Source organism: Zonotrichia leucophrys, unplaced genomic scaffold (genome assembly GCF_028769735.1).
Source record: "Zonotrichia leucophrys gambelii isolate GWCS_2022_RI unplaced genomic scaffold, RI_Zleu_2.0 Scaffold_331_57234, whole genome shotgun sequence".
Taxonomy (NCBI): Eukaryota; Metazoa; Chordata; class Aves; order Passeriformes; family Passerellidae; genus Zonotrichia; species Zonotrichia leucophrys.
In genome coordinates, this window is record NW_026992536.1 from 10,771 (window position 1) to 33,347 (window position 22,577).

Here is a 22,577-nt window from a genome sequence, read left to right on the forward strand (position 1 = left end):
CAGGGAGGAAAGCTGCCCAGAGCAAGCACAGGTGCAGGCAGTGGGCCATGAAAACAATGGTTCTCACTTGCTGCCTGGCTCGACTTTGTGCACCCCTGAACAAATACTATTCTTTCCCCCTGAAGACCTTTGTTTCGGTTGTGAAATTCATTCCCCCTTCCCCCAACGAAAAATAGTACAACTTGGGGTTCAGATGAACTGTGCCTCCAAGATCTCCCCCGACGTGGCCTGCCAGACTCCATTGGCTGGATCCTGAAGGATAACGCAGCACCGCGTTTGGTAGCTATAACCCACCCCTCCTCTTCCTCCCTCTATTCCTTATTGTCTCCTTTGTTCCCCTGGTTCCCCTCACCAATGCATTTCTGTTGTGGTTATTTCAAGAAAATTGCACTTGTTGATTGTTACTGCAAATCCCCTGTGCCGTGTTGGTTTTTTTTTGCACCCTGAGATCACCCCTACGAACCATCACATCATCCATTCACTAGGACAGATCATGACAAATGGTCTCCATGATTCCATGGGGCCTTGCAATGTCACAATGATCTCCATGGATCCACGGTGCCCCTCAGGATCACAACGACCCTTTGGCTCCATGACGCCCTGAAATGCAGCAATGGTCTCTTGGTTCCACAAAGCCCCTCTGCTTCACACTGGCCCCTTGGGACCATGCGGCCCAACAGAGCAGCAGTGATGTCCTTGTTTACAGGAGGCCCCACAGTGTGACAATGGTCCCTTGGATCCACGGTACTCACAGTGTCACAATGGCCCCTGCATGTCACAAGGCTCAAAAAAGTCACAATGGTGTCCATGGTTCCTCAAGACCCCACAGTGTCACAATGGCCCCATGGATCCATGGTACTCACAGTGTCACAATGATCTCCTTGTTTCCATAAGGTCCTACCGTGTAACAGGCTCCACAAGGGCCTGCAGTGTCACCATGGCCCTTTGGCTCCACAACGCCCTGCAGTGTCCCAATGGTCTCCATAGGAAGGAAACAAGTGAGCCCCACTGATGCAGGGGCAGATGAGAGGCAGTCACCAGAGGCCAAGGCTAGCCAGACTTTACTGTATTAGCAGATTTTATCTGGGAGCAACCCTTGGATATAGGGAATTTTAGAGGTGGAATCCTAATTTCAGCCATGGGAGGCTAGACAAGAAAAACAGTTCTTTTCTATAGGAATAAAAGCATAGAGCCCCGGTGCCTCATGGTCAGATGGGAAGTGGCCCTTGGCATGGCTAATTCAGTGGGACTTGTCAGACAGCCCACAGGAGGCCAAACCAGGCAGACCTGTTCCATGTTCCCCTCATTTCATGGAGTCCCATACTGCCACAATGGTCCCCTTGATTCCATGAGGTCTTGCAATGTCACAATGGTTTCTTGGTTTCATGAAGCCCACATGCCTCCATGCAGTCCTGCTGTGTCACATTGGCCCCTTGTTTCTATGGGCCCCACAGTTTGATCATTGACCCTTGCTTCTATAGGGCCTCTGAGTTGCACAATGGTCTCCTTGATTCCATGAGGTTCCATCATCTCACCGTGGTGTCCTTGGACCCACATTGTCACAACTGACCCATGGTTTCATGAGGTTCCATAGTGTCACCCTGGTCGCTGTCAGAGGCTGGATGAGATCGATGTCCCGAGACATCTTGGGATGCTCGGAATGCCCATGTGGGGCCAGGGCCGGGTCAGGCCTTGGTTTGTGGTGGGACAGAGCCCCGCCCCCAGCCCTGGCCTGGCAGAGCTGTCAATCACACAGCAGGGGGTGATGTTAACCCAGCTCTGATTAGCCCAGCTGTTAATCAATCAATCACACACTAGCAACTGGTGCTACCCTGGCTCTGACTGGACAAGCAACTGGCAGTCCCACCCAGAGGCGGGCCCATGAGGGCCCAGGGCCTTAAAAGCCAGAGCACGAGGCCAGCCCAGGGTGTGGGTCCTGCCTGTTTTTGGGGTTTCTGTGTTAGTGATGCTGGAACCTGAGCAGTTGGTACCTATGTGCTTATCCTTGTCCTTCTATGGATCTTCTGTCTTTCTGTTGTTCGCTGTTTCTTTTTCTAATCCTACTTACCTGGAACCTTTTTGGGTAACTTAACATCTTAAGGAATAAAGGTTTTTAGATTAAATTTGTTAAGTTATTGAATTTAATGCTATGATAAGGGTTTCATATTGAAGTGGATGTTGTATTAAACCCTTTGTCTATATTTTGCTAGTAAAATTTTGGGTCCTTTTGACCTCTTAGCTCCATTGATCAGAGCATGGTGCTGGTGTCAGTGAGGCTTTGGGTTCAACCCTGTGTGGGCCATTCACTTATGAGCTGGTGTCCTGGTTTAGGACAAATTAGGGGAAATCTCCAAAAGGGAACCCCCCAAAACAAAACAAACCTCCAACCACCCCTACCCCAACACCGGGTTCAGGAAGGAATTTCTCGGAGGATCAAAGTGGAAAACAAAACCTATTTATTTACAAGTAACAAAAGAACACTCCCCAACACAAGAAAAGAAAAGAGACCAGACTGTGTTGTGAAGGGCACTGATCTCCGGGTGTCCTGGATCTCAGGTCAGGTCCAGAGCCGGTCCAATATCTTCAGGGGAGGGTAAGAAAGAGGGAACAAAAGAAAAGGAAAAGAAAAAAACAAAACAGCGTAAAAAGCAGAAAGCAAGCAAGAAAGCCAAGCCAAGCAGCGAGCCAAGCCAAGCAGCCAAAAGCCAAAAGCAAAAGTGGCTGGTCACACACTCCCTCCTCTCTTCCCCGCCCCGCTGCAGCAAGACGGCCGGGGGGGGGACAGAGAAAAGGCACAGCTGCCAGACACAACACACGATATTGGGATAAAGGCTGTCACCCCACGACACCTTTCCAAGAGTCACTCAGCTGCACCAAGTCATCAGCAAACGCCATGGCCGTAACTTTCAAGCCCCCATGATGGAAACCCTCACCTTCACTCTCGAGTTTACATAGAAGGGGGTCCATCGCTAAATTGAACAGTGAAGGTGACATGGGGTCACCTTGCTTGACACCTGAGCGAATGTATATGGGGTCTGTCCTTTCTCTTCCAATGGAAATGCACGTCTTAACATCACGATACATTTCCCTCACCAACTCCATCATGTGTGGATCCACTCCACTCTTGTCCAGACCCTCAAATGTATGCTGATGACAAACCGTGTCAAATGTCTTAGGAAAATCAATGAACACGACACCCAGATGTTTATGTTCTCACTTAGCTGTTTTTACCACAAGCTGTAACAACTTGAGGTTCTCAACATAACCTGATGCGCAAATGAAACCCCGTTGCTGGAGGTTAATGGGACATGCTTTGGACAGCCTCGCAGTAGCGATCCTGGAGAACAGGCTAATCACCATTGAACCAATAGTGATAGGCCTCCAGTTATTGATATCACCAAGCTTCTCTGCATCCGAAGACTTGGGTATCAAGACTGTCCTGCAGTCCCTCAGCACATCTGGAACAGTACCGGTGATAAGCCAGAGGTTGAGGATCTCAGTCAACCGGGAAAACTTTGGGTCTTTTGCAATAATCTGACCCAAAGTGATCCCATCTGGCCCAGGAGCAGAGGTTTTACACATCTCTCTCATGTTCTTATTAATCTCTTTGTCAGTAATTAGGGCCTCGAATGCAGTGTTATCCGCCTCTTTATATGGAGGGAAATTCAGAAGGCCGCCAAATATACCAGAGGTATCCCACCTTCTTTTAAAGTGATTGTGGAGAACACTTGATGGTACTTGGCACTGAGAGGCTTCCGTGCTGTCCAGGATGACACGCGCGAGGCGCCTTCTATGTAACTCGTACAACAGTTGGAATCTCAAGAATTTTCCCCTCTTAATAGCTCTTTTGCGCATCCAATTTGATGGAGTTTTGGGAAGCACGGGATGCCTGCTTCTTTCTACCCTTACAGATAGATTTAATTTGGCTAGGCACACCCAGAATACCGAGAAACTCATTATACACATCGTTCACCACCTGACCTGGATCTTGCCCATCAAGAATCTTCTCGAAGGCCTCCGAATACATGGTGAATTTGTCAACTGATAATCCCGCTTTGATCACCTTGCAGTATTGGAGCTTTAACTGTCCCTCCTTGGGCACCTTGGCAGACCTGGGAGGCTGTTCAATCCCAGTGGCACCTACTAGTCCTTTATGATCTTTTACAAAGGGACCTCCCGCTAGAAGGCGCCTCTTATCACTAATCTGCTTTGCTGTTTTAGCTGGAATATGCTCCGCTATAAGTTGGTTGATATTCCTTTTACCGACAAACTTGTCCACCAGTTGTACCAGGAGAGCCTCTTCCTCCTCATTCCATACCCGTTTGTGGGACACTCGGGCCGGTGACTCTTTGGCATGGGAAGCAACAATCCGCTCCACATTTCACACAAGAGGATGTCTTATCCTCTTGTGCTGACCCAGGCCAATCTTAGTAGCAAATCCTCGATGGCACACCTCACAGACCCATTCCCCAGTGGGAGCCACACACACCACCCCCTTGCAGTGTGGGATGTTTCAGGAGATACTGTGGAATTTTGGATTTTCTTTACCTCATTTTGAACACCTGAAAATGATCTTTCTCTGCCTGTGCGCCCTTTTGAGATGGTCAGTCAGCCCCAACATCCTAGTAAACCGGGTCTCACAACGAGGACAAGATTGTTGTTTGTCAGGCATGGACACGACAGGTGTTCTTGGCGTTGTACCATCACCTTCCGACCCGTGAGGAGCCTCGGGTGTTTTGGGCTCTTCAGTACCTCCCATTGCGCTCTCAGCCTCAGGTGTTTTGAGCTCTTTGGTACCTCCCACCGCACTCTCAGCGTCATCCTGGGCCATCCCCATAGGGGAGATCTCATAGGGCTCAGGGAGTTGCTCCAAACCCTCCCAAACATCCACATGATGTACACCACCTTCTTTAACAATTCTGGAGTTAAAAAACTCCAAACTTACAAGATCGAATCCCTCTTCCCTGGGCACAAAGAGCATAGATGGTAATTTGGCATCTGTGACCCTTAGATCTAATGGATCAGTCTGAGTGGTAGTCCAGATATAACGCTAAGCCAGTGATTGTAAGATTTGGTCAGTCTGGTAAGCAATAAAATGACAAGTCCAAGTGAGGGTAGAAGTAGTTAGTAGCAGACCCTCTCTCAAGCTACCAACTGTGTCCAACAACACCCTGTGGACAAGGCTCTGTGCAACAGGGAACTAACTGTGCCAACCTTTTTGTTTCAGCGATTCATGAAATTATCGTTGGGTGGCGAGTCCAACGACAGGGAGGGCTGATATGCGCCCTCTCTCACACTGGGGGAGAAGTCAACTCGGTTACCACAAGGGTATCCTGCGGGACCATGAGGAAGTGCGACTTCTGCAGCTATGCCCAGTTAGTAACTATGCCCTCATCTTAAGAGAGTCATAGTTACTCCTGCTAAGGCATTTGACACCATCTGTCATCAGCATGTATCTTTCACTAAGCTTAATTAACAAAAGAAATAAAAGGTACATCTTTAGAACAAAGTTACTTTGACATCTACCATCACTCAGCAAGAGGTTTATTGTTATGGACACATAATATTGGCTTTTTGCAGATATTAAAATGAATTTTATATCTGTGGTGTTAAAGTAACTTTGTTATTGTCTGGGTTTGAAAAGCCAGCTGTCTGCTAAGGAAGGCAGGAGCCTCCCCTGGAATGGAAAATGCAAACCCCCTCCCTCTGAATTGTTATAATTTGAAATTAAGGAGCTCTCAGGCAAAGATATGGGAGCAGGAATAACAGTTCCTTTTAGGAAAATTTAAAAATACAAATGCAGTACTACAAAGAAAAAAAAGCCACTGAGAGAGTCAGAACAGGACCTGACACCCTGTGGGTCCGGCTGGTGGCACAGTCCCATTCCATGGTGGCTGCAGCCCTCCTGCAGTGCCAGGGGTGGTTCTGTTGGAGCAGGTACCCTGAAGAAGGGTGGAGTTTTCCTCTGAAGGTCCAGGGGTGCTGCAGATGGGCCTGGTCTTCCTCTGGCAATCCAGTGGAGAAGACAGCTGCTCCTCTGGGAATCCAGTGGAAAAAGGTTGCTGTGGTGTTCCAAACCTCAGAGTCTATCCAGGTAGGAATGCTTGGCTCCTCCTCCTGGGTGGAGCATCACCCAATGGCATAATGTCATTTTATCAGCCATGCAGGGACACTCAATGGCCCATTAACAGCAGATAATTAATAATTAATGGCCCATCCATTATCAGAGGATATCTGTTGGAGAAAGGATTGGTTGTGGAAGAGATAAACTGCCCAATGAACAGAAGATAACTGCCCCACCTCTGACAGATGGCAAACAGAACACATACTGATCTTGCAATCCAGGACCTGTCCTCACTGGCTGCCTCCATTCTCCAAAGTTCATGGTGTCCAGGGAGGCTGCAGCTGCCGGTGCCAGGAACAAATGAGACGGGTCCAGAAAGCTCCAGAATCCATTTCTGACCTCCAAAAGACAGGGCAAAGGCAGGGCTGTGGGGTTTTTATAGGGTATCCCAGGGGTGGAGTTCAGGTTTGGGTCAAGGGAGGAGTTCTTAGCAACACAAGAAGGGTGAGATCTAATTCCTGCCTCTTAGCAACAGGGGCGCTCCACACAGAATGTGTCCCCAAATCCTAAATTCCCCCTCAAACACCTGTGAAATGGTGGGACTTTAGATATCTTTGATCAATTTCATTCATTTAACTCTGTTTTGGCAGTTTTTAAGGGATGAAGATGAAGCAGAAGAAAATTAAGGCCAAACCAAAAGGAGAAGTAGACAGGTGTGTTCCCAAAATGGATCACACGGAATGTGGGTCACCAGGGCTGTGCCCAATGTGGTTCCTCCAGTGGGGAATGGAGCAGGAGCAGCGCACAAAGCTCTGCCCGCACTCGGGGCACTCGCAGGGCTTCCCTTACCGGTGCCTCCGTTGGTGTTGGTTCAAGGTAGAGCTCATGGAGAAGTGCTTCCCACACGGGACACTCGTAGGGCCTCTCTCCAGTATGGATGCGACGGTGCTTGACAAGGATGGAGTTGTGCTTGAATCCCTTTCCACAGTCAGGGCAGCGGAAGGGCCTCTCCTCTGTGTGAATCCGATAGTGCAGGAGGAGACTGGAGCTCGTCTTAAACCTCTTCCTGCATTTATCACACTCATAGGGCTTCTCCCCCGTGTGGATGTGCTGGTGTCTGATGAGGTGGGAGTTGCGTTGGAATCCCTTCCCACAGTCGGGGCATTGGAAGGGCCTCTCCTCTGTGTGACTCTGATAGTGCCGGACGAGATGGGAGCTGGTCACCAACCTGTTCCTGCATTTATCACACTCGTAGGGCCTCTCCCCAGTGTGAGTCCTCTGGTGCGTGATCAGGGTGGAGCTCTCGCTGAAGCTCTTCCCACACTCCCCACACGCGTAGGGCCGTTCCCCAGTGTGGGTCTTCTGGTGCCTGATCAGGTTGCAGTTCCTCCTGAAGCTCTTCCCACACTCCCTGCACGTGTGGGGCTTCTCCCTATCATGGAGCTGCTCGTGGAGCGCCAGCTCCGAGCTCTGGCTTGATCTTTGGCTGCCTTCCCGGCCCAGGCTGGCTCTTTCCCCCTCAGATCCCCCCCAGCTGCGTTTGCAGCCCCTCCTCGTGCGGCATCTCCGCGCCTTTTCCTCCCCGTTGCCTTCCTGCGCCGTGGAGCCGCTCAAAACGGCCTCTTCCATCAGGTTCTGCCGCGGGCATTTGTCCTCCCTGCTCTGCATGCTCAGCTCCTGCTCTGGGGGAGGAAGGACAAGGACAGGATGGGATTTGCCCCCGTGCCACAGGCAAGGGCAAGGAGATCCCCCCAGGGCTGTGCTGCAGCCGGGGCCGTGCTGGGCTGGCAGATGGAGCAGCACAGAGAGGAAAGGGGCACTGACTTCCTCCTCACCTGCATCAGTGTCCTGAGGCATCTTCCTCTTCCTCGCAGCCTCCCAGGGCTTGGCAATGGCAAATCCTGGTTTGGGGAAAACAAGGGATGAGCACCTTTGTAGGAGCGTCAGGGGGTAGGACGGTTGGGATGGACAGAGACGAGAGATCTCTGAAGCCAGGTCGTGGAACTTGCTGTTTATTGCAAAGGGCCTGGGTGCAGGGCCCTGCTTGGGGCTGCCAAGCACAGCTCGGAGCAGGCCTGAGAGAAGAGAGGGGCAGAGAGGACGAGAGGGTGAGAGAGTGAGAGGGGAAGAGCGTAAGAGAGTAAAAAAGGTAAGAGAGTAAAAAGGGTAAGAGAGCAAAAGGGTAAGAGAGTAAAAGCGTAAGAGAGTGAGGTTACCGTTACAATACAATAAATCTTCTTCTGTGTTGAATATTCTATTTCTCACAAACCAATCTAGCACAAGGTACAAATCCTATAGCATTTGCATACAGCCTGAAAGAATCATTACATCACCATGTAATAATTATAATGTGTTATATTTTAAATCTTAAAAAGTACTGTTTGGACGCCTTCTGCTGAGCTAGTAGGGTCTGCTCTGATCCCTGGACCTGTCTGCAAGAAGAGGGAATTGTTTCATCAGAAGGGGATTGCCTTCAGTCTGGCCACACCATTGTTTTCCATTTGTTCAATAACTAAGGTATCTAAAAGCTTGCTTTCATTCCAATCTTGCTAATAGTTTCTATATTCTCAAAATTTTTGCCAGACATTTATCATATTTATGAAACAGGAAAGCCTGTTTCACCAGCCCCAATACACATAGAGTTTCAAGGTCCCTCCGCCCAAGTCCATCTCTACAAGTCACCGGCCATCTGTGCTTCACAAAAATCTCCCAAACACCACGATTCAGCCCTAGAAAAGCGTCCCAGGAGTTCCCTGTCCCTGGTCCCTCCCCTGTGGTGTTCGGGGGTTCACCCTGTCCCAGCTGCTGGGGGTCACACTTGGATTGTGGGTCCCCCTTCTCCTCGGTGCCCGCCCTGCCCAGGCTGCTGGAAGTCCCAGCAATGCCAAAAGCTCCCCCCTCTTTGCTCCCCCCATTTCGGGATGCCGGGGCTCTTTGGGCTCCCGGGCTGCCTTCTCCGCTCCTTCTCTGCTCTGGGCTGCAGCGGCTCCAAGGAGTCCCCCCTGCCCCTCTCCAGGCTCTTGAGGCTCCCGCCAATGGCGGCGCTCCCCCCTCTCTGGGCTCCCCAATTTGGGCTCCTGGGGGACACCGGGCTCTGCTCCTCCAGGCTGCCTCTGCCGGCAGCCGCCACCGGCACCCCCCGATGTGCCCCCGAGGGGCCTTTTCCGCTCAGCCTTGGACTGCTTCATTCTCCAAACATCCCCCCAAAAAATCCCAACTGGGAGTGACTGGGAACATGCTGGAGGGAACTGGGCTACACTGGGACATACTGAGAGGGACTGGAACAAAAGTGAAGGGGGGAAAGAGAGCAACTGGAACCATGTGGAGCACAACTGGTTCATACTGCCAGGGACTGGAAGCACACTGGGCTCATCTTTGGATCATACTGGGACGGACTGGACTAATGCTGGGAGTATCTGAGAGTGACTGGGAACACACCCTGCACATCATCCCCCGTACTGGGCCTGACTGGGAGCAATTGGAAGCACGCTGGAGCAAATGGCATCATACTGGGACTGACTGGGCCGATCTAGGAAGCAACTGAAACCATGCTGGAGGCAGCTGGGACCATACTGGGAGAGACTGGAAGTAACTGGGATTATACTGGGACCACACTGGGAGGGCTGGCATGCAACTAGGATCAAGCTGGAGCTTACTGGGATCAAATTGGGGTTGAAAGGGAGCGACTGGGATCACACTTTGGGCTACTGGGAGCAGCTGAGAGAAACTGGGACCATGCTGCAAGCAAACTGGAGGAACTGGGAAGGACTGGATGCCTGCTGGAGGCATCATTGGGCATCACTTGGTGATCATACTGGGAGAACTAACACCTTACTGCAGCCACTGGCAGTGCCTGGAAATGACTACAGACATGCTGGGGGCAACTGGGATATACTGGGAGTGTCTGTAGCCATATTGGGGGGACTGGAACCACACTGGCAACAACTGGGACTATGCTGGGGAGAACTGGGACCACACTGCGGGTAACTGGGAGTGAGTGGGACCATACTGGGAGGGACTGGGATCATATGGGGAGTGACTGGGACTACAGCAGGGACAACTGGATTTAACTGTGACCATACTGGGAGTGTCTGTAACCATAGGGGAGTGATGGAAGCACACTGGGAACAGCTGGGCCCATGCTGGGAGCAACTGGGATCACACTGGGGGCACTGGCATCAGCGTGGGAGTGACTGGGAGCAACTGGGGTTCGACTGCAAGTGACTGGGATCATACTGGGAGTAGCTACACTCATACTGGGATTATACTGGTGTGAATGGAACCTGACTGGGGCTTACTGGGAGCCACTGGGCCCATGTTGGGAGGAAAATGTGACACACTGGGAGCAACTGGGAACAGCTGGAAGGTACTGCAACCATGCTGAGAGGACTGAGACTATAACTGGGATCATACTGGGAGCAACTGGGGCCACCCTTGAGCAACAGATAGAAACTGGGATTATGTTAGAGGAAACTGGGAGTAACTGGGAAAGACTGGGATCATGCTGAGTTAACTAAAACATACTGGGAGTGTCTCTAACCATACTGGGGGCACTGGAACCACACTGGGAACAGCTGGGATCATGCTGGGAGCAACTGGGACGATGCTTGGGAAAACTGAATCTACCCTGGAGGAAACTGGGCACAACTGGGACCCTGCTGGGAGGGACTGGGACTATTCTTGGGGAAAGTGCGATCATAATGGGAGGAACTGGGAGCATCTGGAATTTTGCTGGGAGCAACTGGGATCACAGTGAGAGCAGCTCAGTCCATACTGGGTTACCCTGGGATCTCATTGAGAGTGACTGGAATCATGCTGGGATTGACTGGGAGTAGCTGGTTTTGTGGATTTTGGGGGATTTGATTGGCATTTTGAGGGGGAGTTTTTCTGGGGCTTTTTGGGGTTTATTGAATTTTTTGTGGCTTTTTTTAAATTTTGGGGGTTTTACTGGGATTTTGTTGGGGGTTTTGGGGATTCTCAGAAATTCTGGGGGTTTTATTGGGATTTTTAGGAGATTTGGGGGCATTTTATTGGAACTGTTGTGGCATTTGGCAGGATTCATTAGGGACTTGGGGTTCTTTGTGGTATTTCAGGAGTTTTGTGTGGTTGAGTGTTGCTAGGATTTCTTTGGATCTTGGGGGAGATTTTGTGGGACTTTTTATGGTTTTGGGGACATTTTTGGGGGATTTGCAGAGTTTAATCAGGATTTTTGGGGTGATTGGGATTTCAAGAGATTTTGTGGGCTTTTATAAGGATTCTAGGGTGTTGTAATGGGATTTTGAGAGACTAAATTGGGTTTTAGTGTGTTTTATTGGGACTTCCAGGGTTTTTAAGGAGATTTTGGTGCCTCTCAGCCCTTCCCCACACTCAGGGAATGCCCCACAGCCTCCCTAAAATTACACTAAAACCCCACAAAAATACAAGAAAACCTCAAAACCCCCAGAGAATCCCACCAAATCCCAAAGGAACTCACCAGAATTTTAAAAAAACTCCCAAAAATTTCAATAAATCCCCCCCCCCAAAAAAAACCCACAACCCCAACAAAACACCCAAAATCCTGTGAAAAATGCACGTATTTTATGATTGGCTTTTCGCAAATATTAAAATGAATATTATATGTGTTGTGTTAGAAAGCAATGCTGTATTAATTTTCTTAAGTACTGTGCTAAATATAGTTTTAGGTTATAAAAATTGTTAAAATAGAAACTATGCTATCTAAGACACTTTGTTTAACAGAAAGGGCTTGCAGCGAGATAGCAGCCACAGGACACCAAAATCTTTCAGAGAAAAAGAATTTATTGCCTTCTTATCAGAAGAAACAAACTTCTTCCTGCCTTGAAGGCGCTGTTAGGATTAGAGGGGAGAAGCTGATGAAGACCAGACGGAATCCTGTATTTGAATGGAATTTATGCATCCTGTATGAAGTGTCTGAATATGCAACAGGCTGTTGTTCTTAAGGATTAATCCATTCTTAGCGGGGGTCCTTTTTCGGGCTCGTGATGCTCAGAAAAAGGTACCCAGACGTCTGTAACTCTTTTATTTTTATTGTCTCATATTGTCCTAATTTCCTAATTCAATTTGTCCAAATTGTTATTACTCTAATTGTGTTACTATTCTTTTTAACTATTTTATTACTATTAAACTTTTTAAAATTTTAAAAACAAGTGATTGGCGTTTTTCACAATTTTGGTAGCAGAGGATGGTTGCTAACACCTCGCTGCCGGTGTTTTAGGAGAGTCAGAGTAGGGAAGGCGCACCCTGCCCTATTTGGCAGCCTGGCTCTGTTTCCCCTGAAGTGACCGACAGACGCAGGTTACGATCTGTGGACAAAAGGAGGCAAAAAAACAAAGAGAAGGGAAAAATGCTCCCTACAACCGTGGCAATTGGCCCCCTCAGAGTAGCAGTGCGCATGAAGAACCTGGGAAGGAAAAAGGATTTGTAAGTATTTCTCAGGGGGCCAGATATGGGAGGATGAATGTGTGTGAATGAGAGGCGGGCTGGTTGTCCCAGACCTGCACAGTGAGTGACGAGTCTCCCATGCTGCATTTTTGTCTTTTCGTGAGAAAAGCGGCCAGTAAAGAGATGAAGCGAGTGATAAGAGAGTGAAAGAATCCCCGGGGTAACTGGGACTGGGTCTCAGGGAGGGGTTGGACCCTTCGGAGGTAGGGAGCAAGGTTTCCTAGCCCAATCCACTAGGAAATGGGACAGGAGGGGCCCGTAAAATTTGCTGGGTTGAGGGATTTATATTCCAAGAGCATCCAAGAGCAGGGCTGAGCAGAATTCTGTTGGAGTGAGGATATGCCCAAGAACACTCAGAGTGGGACAACACAGCCAGATTAGGAGATGAAAATTTTGCCCAACAGCATCCGGGGTTGGACAACACAGCCGGATTGAGGGATAAAAAATTGCCCAAGAACATCCAGGGTTGGACAACACAGCAAAACAAATTAAATGCCCAAGAGCATCTGTAATTGTACCACACCGCTGGGTTGAGGGACAGAAAATGCCCAAGAGCATCTGGGCTTGAACAACACAGCTGGATTGAGGGAAAAATACCCAACAGCATCTGGGGTTGGACAACACGGCAGGATTGAGAGAAAACTTGCCCAAGAGCATTTGGGGTTGGATAACACAGTTGGGTTGAGGGATATCCAATAGCACGGGGACTCGCCAGTAACACCTAAACTTGTAATAGGTGATGTGAAAGTAAAAGGTACCTTATTGTTGTTTTGTGGTGTGTGAGAGTGAGACCCACACAAAGTCAGCCTCAACTTCCCGGGCAGGTGGGAAGGGGGAGGCAGTGGAAAGAGGAGTGAGTGACCTGCACACCAGGCTGTAGCTCCCAGGTGGGTGGGGGCTTCTGGGCCGAAGAGGAGTGAGTGACCTACGCACCAAGCTGGCGTTCCCTGGGTGTGTGAGGGGCCGTAGCTGAAGAGTGTAACAGACACACAGACAGCCTCACAGGTGAACGGGCACCAGAGGCAGCCAGAGTCAGGCCCTTCTCGGGGGCCTGATGACACTGAGACCTGGAGGTAAACACCAAAGCGAAAGAGGGGGCCACAAGGACCTGTGATTTTCTAGCAATAAGGATCCACTTTGTGTCTTGAGAGTATGAAAGAATGTGTGAAAGTGACCGAGAAATAAAAGTGAGTGAATGTAGACGAATAAATGTATAGGTAATGTCGATTGTGCATTTTAAGCCTTACCATATCTCCTTGGAGGGAGGTGGATCGTATTGAAAAGCAGTGTGAGAAAAAAAGATTTTTAGGTGTAACTAGTTGAAAGAAAAGTGGTATTTAAGTTGTTAGTAAAAAGTGAAAAACAGAAGCAGGGGACGAATAGATAGAATATTGAAAAATGAGACAGAAATCCAGTAAGGTGGATACAGGAAAGAAAAGCAGGAGAAAAAAATTACCAAGAGAAATACCCCAAGATAGCAGCACTTTGGGAGTTATGTTAACAAACAGAAATACAACTCCTTGCAAAATACAAGGTATGCAGAAGTTGATGAGAAAAAACATGCAAACTTGTGAATTATATACTTAAAAAGAGCATTAGAAAATTTAACACTAAAGAAAGGAGTTATATATTGATTCAAGGTACGCCTTTAGAGTAGCACATACCTTAAGAAAAATTTAAAAAGGGAGATTACCTAATTAAAGAAGAAAAAGATTAGTACATGAGAAACTTATTTTCGAGGTTTTAGAGGCATTAAAATTACCTAACAGAGATAGGAATAATACATATTTAAAGACACCAAAAGGTAAAAACCCAGAAATAAGAAAAAACAATTGGCAGATCAAGAAGCTAAAGATGCAGCAGAAAATAGAGCTGAAAGAGTTAATATTAACTCCAAATGAAGGAAAATTGGAAATTCCAAAATTTAGAGAAGCAAAAAAAAGGGAATTAAATAAAGATAGGTGGCAAACAAAATAAATCGCGGAAATAGAAACATCTTGATGGAAGACAATTAGAGAATAAAACCCTTACTAAAGAATAGCAGAGGACATGTATCAAAAAGTCCAGTGGGATACTCAGGCTTTGTGTAATCATTTTTTTTTAAAGAACTATGGGTGCACTGCGACTTTAAGAGTAGAAAAACAAGTACCTGAAATATGTATTATTTGCCAAAAGATAAATAAAAGGGTGATGAGAAAAACAGTATGAGAAGGTCGCGAGTTAGCTCGTCGACCATTTCAAAGCATCCAAGCAGAAGTTTAGATTTAAGTTAAGTTAAGCTCTGGATTTATTTGTAAAAAACGATTAATCCAGAAGAAAAAAAGTATACCACATGCTGGGGAGGGGGGAGGCTGTAAGAAAATAACATTTTTGAAAGGCAATAAAAACAAAACGGGGAAAGTATAAAGCTGAGAACAAATTACCTCATCCATTCCCGTTCGTTCCCCCACTCGTTCGCACCAGCCCTCCCAGCCCCTGTGCCGGCTCCAGCACAGTCCGTGTGTCCCAGTCCCGGCCGCCTGGCCCGCGGCCGCTCCGCAGTTCGTGCCGGGGGTGGGGTCTGTCCTGCCCTGTGCACCGTGGTTACCGCGCTGACCGCACCGAGAGTCCCGTCTGTCCCATCCCCGGCTGTCCTGGCTCTGTCGGCTCCCGCCGCTGCAGCCGGGATCAGTCCCGGCTTTGTCTAGGCCAGATCAGCCGCCATCAGCCATGTGGGGGCGATCCACGCTCCAGCTCGGTCTGCACCGCAACAGCCCCTCGGGCGATCGCGGCTGCAAGCCCCGCCTTTGGAGCCCCCAGACCCTGAGCTGGGCCGATCCCCTCGGGCCGTCCCGGCTGCAGACCCCGCCTTTGGAGCCCCCAGACCCTGAGCTGGGCCGAGTCTCCCCGTCCTGCCCTGAGCTCCGTTCCCTTGGTAACCACAGCTCCGGCTGCTCAGGGGAACTCTAAAAGAATCACTTTATCGAAACACTAAAAGTTCAGTTAAAAGAAAGCCCTCTCCTGATTCTTCCTAAAAATACGGGAGAATGGCTACAGAAGGTAAAAATCCAAAAAGGATGAGATAAAGAGATTGGTCTATTTCCATTACGAAAGGTTCTCATAAGAGCAGACGGATCAGAGGTTGTAAATGCTCCTTTGACTTCGTCTGAGGTCTGAAATTTTAAGAAATAAATGAAAAAGATATTTAGAAGATCCCATAAGCATAGCTGAACAATTAGAGGAATTTTTAGGTCCAAACATTTATACTTGAGGAAAGATGCAGTTGGTAATGAAAATAATATTTTTCTCAAGAAGAAAGGCAATCAATCAGAGCAACTGAAATAAAAACTTAGGAAAAAGATAATCCGTGGGGACCCCCAGAGAAGACAAAATGCCAACTGTACCTCCTGAGTGGGGTTAAAATAATGAAGAGGGGAGTAAACACATGAATAGTTATCGTAATTACATAACCAAGAGAATAAATAAGACAGCATATCAAAGGTGAAATGCGAAAACAAAAGATTTTTGAGAGACAGCTTTTAGAGGGGAAAGAAGAAACTCCAACTAAATAGATAAACAAACTTGAGAGAAAAAGGGAAATGGTCATAAGTAAGCGAAAGATCTGAAAATCTTTCCTAAATGAGCACATAAAAAAAATTAAAAACTCATAAGCTCTAATTTTTCAGGGGGGGACCAAATACCATCAGGAGCCTGTGATAACTTTAAAAGTGAGTCCCCAAGAAAGGAATTGGAATTTGTAATGGACACAGGGGCAGAGAGAACCTGCCTGTTAAATGTTCCAAAAGGTTATAGTGTGAACAAACATATAGAGAAAGTAACAAGAGCAAAAAGAGAAAGTTTTACATTTCTAATCATTAAAGATGTAGTAATTGAGAGAAGAAACTAAAATTTAGATGGGAGATGTGTTATTAGTCCCAGGGGCAGGTAGCAATTTATTAGGAAGAGTCTTACAAGTGCAATTAAGAATAAGAGTTATATCAGAGAAAAGGAAAATGACAGCTAGAGTTTTGAAATTAAGCCAAGAAGATGAGAAAAAAAATCAACAAAGAAGTTTGGGCTGGAGAAAGAAATAAGGGAAGATTAAATATCGACCCCATTAGGATTACAATTGAGAGAGAAGAGAGAAGTAGAGAAGTAATTGAGAAACTCTGAGATGTTAGAATGTGAAGTGATGACATCTTAGTGCTAGAAGAGAGCAGAAGTGTGAATGAAAGTTTTTGCATGAAAGGCAGAGAAGTATCTTAACACAAGGCTGTTAGGAGGTTATTCAATGCCACACTGGGGTCCAGAAAGGCCTTAGCAGAACGGGCCCTCCTTGAAGAGAGAAGAGGATAAGTTGCCTAGAGAAAGAAAAAAATGTCAGGAGCACCTGGGGACGCCAGGTTTGGAGTTGTCAAGGTTGGGAGGTGTCTGAGCGCTCCCTAGAGCGGCGGGGTCTCGGGGGCTGCGGCAGGGACCGATCCATGGAGGTGCCCCGGGCGGTGCTGCAGCAGAGGACACAGGTTTGCGGCCAGGAGCGGGCTGGCTCCGGGGCGGAACTGCCGGGGGGGCTCCCAGACTGTCGGGGTCCCGATGGCAGCGTCGGCCCGGGAAGGGGCCGAGAGAGAGAAGGAAAGAGAAACGGAGAGAAGAGAGAGAGGGTAAAAGAGACCCAGGGCAGCCCCCAGGGTCCCCATGCCCGGGACTGCTCTCCCCTGCTCCGGCCCTGCAGCCAAGAGGCAGCACCGGGGGAAGGCCAAGAACAGCACTGATAGCAAGGCCGTGAAGAGAGGGGGAGGGGGACTAGCACTAAAAGATAAAATCAAAGCAGAGATTGCTGACTCTCCAAACCTCACAAAGCGGTTTGTTTTTCTTAAGTAAGAAGTTTTTTGATTTTTTTTTCTTTTGTGTGTTTTGTTTACTGTTAACGAGAAGGTTTTTTTTCCTGAAGAAGAAGAGGTGGCTGTAGAAAAAGCTTTTAGCTAAACCCAGAAAGTTTAGAAAGAAAGCGATTAGTAAGAGTTAATGCAGTATTATCTTTCTTTTATTACTATGCTATTAAGAAATCCTTTCCAGGTACTACTGAAGCAACAATCAGAATCACAGAAAGAAGGTGAATTCATGCCAGCAGAATCAAAGGACTTGTGAAGGTGCCTGAAGAATAGACTATCACATTTAAACCGAGTGATACTGAACTGACTTTCCAATGGGGACTGAGTGGTAATAGTTTGGGAAAACCCAAATGATCCGAGAAATGTACAAAGAATAACACTGAATTAAGAAATAAGATAACGCTTATATCACTGGTTTCGAGCACTGCCTGAATAAAACATCTCCTTGGGGGAGGAATACTTCAGATAGAAAGATCAAGACTGTTTTTTTTTGTATTCTGACCTTAGCCTGGTACAAGGGAGAAAGGGAATTGCCATTTCCATTAGTAAACTTTATTTGATTCATTCCAATACTGGACATGCTAGCTGGGTTATAAGTAAATGCTTAAATTGTGAGAGTAATTAGTATTGTAGTTGACAAAATTGATGCTCTTATTGCAAGAAAGTGTTAAAGTAATAACTTAGTTTTGTGGATGGGAATAATTAGTGCCTGTTGAATGAGAGATACCTGAGGAAGGGTAAGAGACCACAGTTAAAAGGTGTCAAAATCAATTTGCCTAGAAATTAGTTAAGAGAAAGTAACAAGAAAATAGAGGGCAAGACCAGACTGGCCTCTGTATTCGCCACCGAGAAGATCAAATAAACCTGCTGTGGGTTGCAACCTCACAGGCATGGGAGGTGGGAGTATAAGCCGTACTGGACCTCTGTTATTCCTGTTTCTGGCACTCATTTGTTGTCTTTTCCCTTTCAGGACACCAGCAAGATTGTGTCACAAATGCTACAGAAAGTATCACACAGAAAGAAACCAAAGTTCCTCCTTTATTACACACACCTATGTCAACAGCCACTGTTATAACCCGTCCAAATTAAGAACCTGTAGGCAAAACAGAGTAAATTATTAGATTACAAAAAACTTAAGAAAAAGAGGTAATAGATTTGGAATTGAATGTCCAAAAGGAGAGAGATGGATTTGTTTAAAATTTAATCTTGAAGATACAGTTCAAGATTTAGTAAAAAAACAAATAATAAATGAAAAGCTAAAACCAGCACAGCAATCTAATTCTGTATTGACTCCAAATTATCTGTTGAATCGTATTACAAGACTCCAAGCAGTTACAGAAATGATAGCAAATAAGGCTGCCCAAGCATTAGAGTTAATACTAAGTCAGCTAAGCCAAAAAATAACTGTAGGGTATTAGAATAGGATGGCTTTAGACTATTTATTGACCAAAGAAGGGGATGTTTGTGGAAAGTTCAAGATATCAGATTGTTGAAAATTGAGGACCACAGGAAAGTCATTCTAGCAAAAGCAAAAGAAATGAAAGAAGAAAAATATATATGCATATAATAACTCAAGTACCAGTCCAAAAATCAGAAGACAATGCTAAAATCTAGCTAGTGGGGTAATGCATTAGAACAAATTAAGATCTTCCATTTTGTGTTACAACTGTTTTTATATTTCTTACTTGTGTAATCCCCTGTTTTATTTGCCAGCAGAGTCCAAAAGATGCAAGTGGATTAAAAAAAAAAAAATTTTGCTCAAGGCAACTTCCCTGGGAAGGGGAGACAAAGCTGGGTCACAGCTACGTGCTACCAGCACTGTGAAAAAGCCACATTATATGACTGGCTTTTCGCATATATGAAAATAAAACATTGGTCTGTTCTGTTTCAGTCTCTATGCAATATTGCATAGGGAAATGTAAGATAACAACAATCAGAAATCAATCAGATTATGCACATAACCAATGACACATCTGCAATCATACCGTTATCAGTCACTACAACACTGAACTGTCATCCCAGAGTCTGCGACAGCTGATGAACCTTAAAACAACAGAGAGCTGGAGAACTCATGTCTGGATTCATGTTTCTCCAAACTCCCTTTGAAATCAGGCTCAGCTATCATACACGGTCAAATTGCCAAGAGAAAGGACTTGAATACTTTTTGATGCAGAAAACATCTGGGCTGATTGTCAATCATTCCATTCAAGTAGAGCTAGAACTTGGCCAGAGTTCGAACTCTAATTGATGGACATCAATTAATACATTTTAAAACAAGACTCTTAAAAACAGCAAGTATGAATAGGAAACATTAGGATTAAAGATCAATCAAACCATTAAATAATTGAATCCCTCCAAAACTTCTGTCAGGACAGAAATTCTTCAAACACAGCAAATCTCTTGAATTCTCGGCTGAAGTACTCTATAATAACTGAAGAAATAATAACTGAAGAAAACCAGAAAACTGGCAATCTGGATTTAAAGGAAACCTAAAAAACATGAGTAGTTAAAAAAGAAAAAGACAAGATTCTGAAGAGACACGTGTCTTGTAGATGATCACACAAAGACACAGTGAAACACATGAAAGCTGGCTGTAAATATTACAACACCTTGATAATAATTCTTATAATAAATTCTGAGAATTCTCACAATATAATCAACTTATCAACAGGAAATGTTTGAAGGGGTTATTTTACAACTTTTTTTAAATATTCATATAGCATTAATAACAATCCTTATTTATCAGTATCACCTATAAAATCCAAAAATAACAAAGGTTACAAACTCAATACCAACAAAATTCTGAATCATTGGAGAATCAGCTGGTGACCCCACAGATAGGATCTGATTGATATTTCTCAAATGCTCTGTCTTCAGAGACATTTCATGTAATTGAATCATTACTAATAATTCTGTCTTTCTATGGTGGTTTCCCTCCCTGAGAGGTATTTTGCACAATAGAAGATTTCCATTTATATCATATTTGGAATACCACTGATTTGCACTGGTTTCCCCTTTTTACTGTATCTTGGGCAAAAGCCTGCGTGCTTTCTCACTTTCCTCTGATTTTGGACAGCTTTTTCACATGTCCATCTTTTGCATCTGAAGCCTGATCATCTGGTAAATGCTGTTTCCGTCACTTCTGTGGGACCGGGCTGTTGAGGAGTTCGGTGCGCCTCACACAACATGCGCTGCAGCCGCGAAAAATCTCCAGCTTGAGATTTTGATGGAGGCTGAAACTGTGCTGGCTGCCGGGGCTGGCTGCGTGCCCGCTGCCGTGGGACCGGAGCAGGGCCGGTCCCTCGGGCACCCTCTGCACCCAGACCGCGCCCGGTCTCTGCCGGTGCCCTCACGGGAGAGCGGATGCCCCCGCCCCGAGCGCGCCTCCCCTGCGCTTCTCTCGGCGCAGGCGCGGTCTGGGGAACGCCCCCTGTGCCCGTGACGGACACCGGCGCTGCCCCGGTCCCGTTCTCGCTCCGGTCCCCGCTCGGCCGCGCCCGTGCCGCGTCTGCGCACTGGGGAAAAACCCGCCCCGCTCCGGCTGCCGGGTTTGTGCGTCATCACCGGGCGCCTGCCGCGCTCCGTGGCGGTGGCAGGGACGCTGCAGCCGTCCCGTCCCGTCCGCCTCAGTCCCGCCCGGCGCGGCTGCGGCGGCCCGTGCGCGTTCCCCGGGTGCCGCTGCCCGCCGCCATCGCAGTCGTGCGGGTTCTGCCCTTCGCGCGCGGCTTTGGCACCCCCTGTGTGAAACCGCCGCCGCCGCCGCCGCCGCCAGCCCCGCGCCTCCCGCTCCCGCGCTCCGCCCGGCCCGGCCCCGCTCGGCGCTGCCCCCTCAGCCGCCGGCCGTGCCCTGCACGCTGCCGACCGCCCGCTGCTGCGATCGCGGGCACCGCCGTGCGCGCTATCGCCTCCGCCGCTGCTGTGCCTGCGACTGCCCCGCTGCCCCCGTGGGCCCCCGCCGGCCTCCGCAGCCCCCAAGGCCGCCTCTGCGGCCCCCCCCGGGCTGCTCCCGGCCGGCGCCGCCGTGGCACGGGTTCGCCAGTCGCCGAGAAGCGGCTCTGCCCCGGGCTCCCCGACCCCCTCCGCCCTCCTCCCCCTGAGAGTTCTGGGCGTTCTCGGGACCCATGGGACCCTGGGCACTCTGGAGATTATGCCAATTCCTCCCACACCTGTTTGCTAGGGATTGCTTTTGCCCCTCCCTGGTCGGTAAGGGCAACTACCGCCTGCTGATGGCAGGATGACTTCCCCCATCCTCGAGAGAATACTGCTGCCTGCTGATAGCTGGCAGCTCCCGCGGAATTCCACGAAATTGCCTCTAACATTACCCTTGCTGGGGATAAAAGCTTCAAGGCCGTTTTATCTTTTTTCAGAGATTTTCACAGGGTGTGGGGCTGCCACGCCCTGTAGGGCTAACAAGATGCTGGGTTGTTCCTGGGAGCATGTCCCCCCCATGTTCTCAATTTTAACCTTTCCTACCAAAGGCTGAATCATCTGCAAGGTCAGTCCGGAGTTTGCCCTGGTCACTGTCCAGCAGCTCGCAGGTGAGGGTTTCCAGGCGTGCTTCTGGTCCTCCTCTTTCCGGGTCAAGGTTGAAATGAATCTTCTCAGCAGAGGTCGAGATGTTCTTTCTGGATTTTTCCCTTGAGAGTGCCTGTTTTCTTTCCTTCTCGGGCTGGGTTTCAGTGGATGATGGCTGTGGTGTGGCTGCTTGCCAAGAGCCCACCTGGGTGCCCTCTTGGAGCCCACCAGGGACGCCAATGTCTCAGGGTCTCTTGCTGCTCAGAGTGACCCCAAGAAAAGTTCAAAGTCTCTTTTGCCAGCCCAGCACTTGAAGAAGGAGTCAGGGCTCTTTATTTCTCAGCCTCAAGGTTGTTTATTTTATCTTATCTATAAAAAATTTTCTCCTGCCCTGCCGAGGTCAGCTCAGCAGGACAGTCTGAGGCACTCTGCCTGCCCCCGGGGCGGTGTTATGTCTTTATACTAAAAACTACGTGTACAATATTTACAATTACTTTCCAATACCCATCACCTATGTTAGACAGTGAGCTTCTACTGTAAACCAATCAGTAAGTGCCAACATCACAGCAGAAGATGGAGGCCAAGAAGAAGAAGGAGAAAGGCTGGACACACCCAGTTCCCTCCATCTTGCCTCCTGAACCCCCATACCAAAAACCCCAAAATCTACT

At 47.9% G+C, this 22,577-nt stretch overlaps 1 protein-coding gene across 1 annotated transcript; it reads right to left on the bottom strand.

The window, feature by feature from the left end:
- Positions 1–2,543: 2,543 nt before the first annotated feature.
- On the bottom strand, positions 2,544–22,417 carry LOC135441533 (zinc finger protein 2-like). The gene is given in 5 exon segments (XM_064701083.1): positions 2,544–6,970; positions 6,972–7,746; positions 7,900–8,139; positions 20,748–21,487; positions 22,404–22,417. Coding segments are annotated over 5 exon segments (1,830 nt in total). The 3' UTR covers positions 2,544–6,909.
- Between the last annotated feature and the right edge of the window lie 160 nt (positions 22,418–22,577).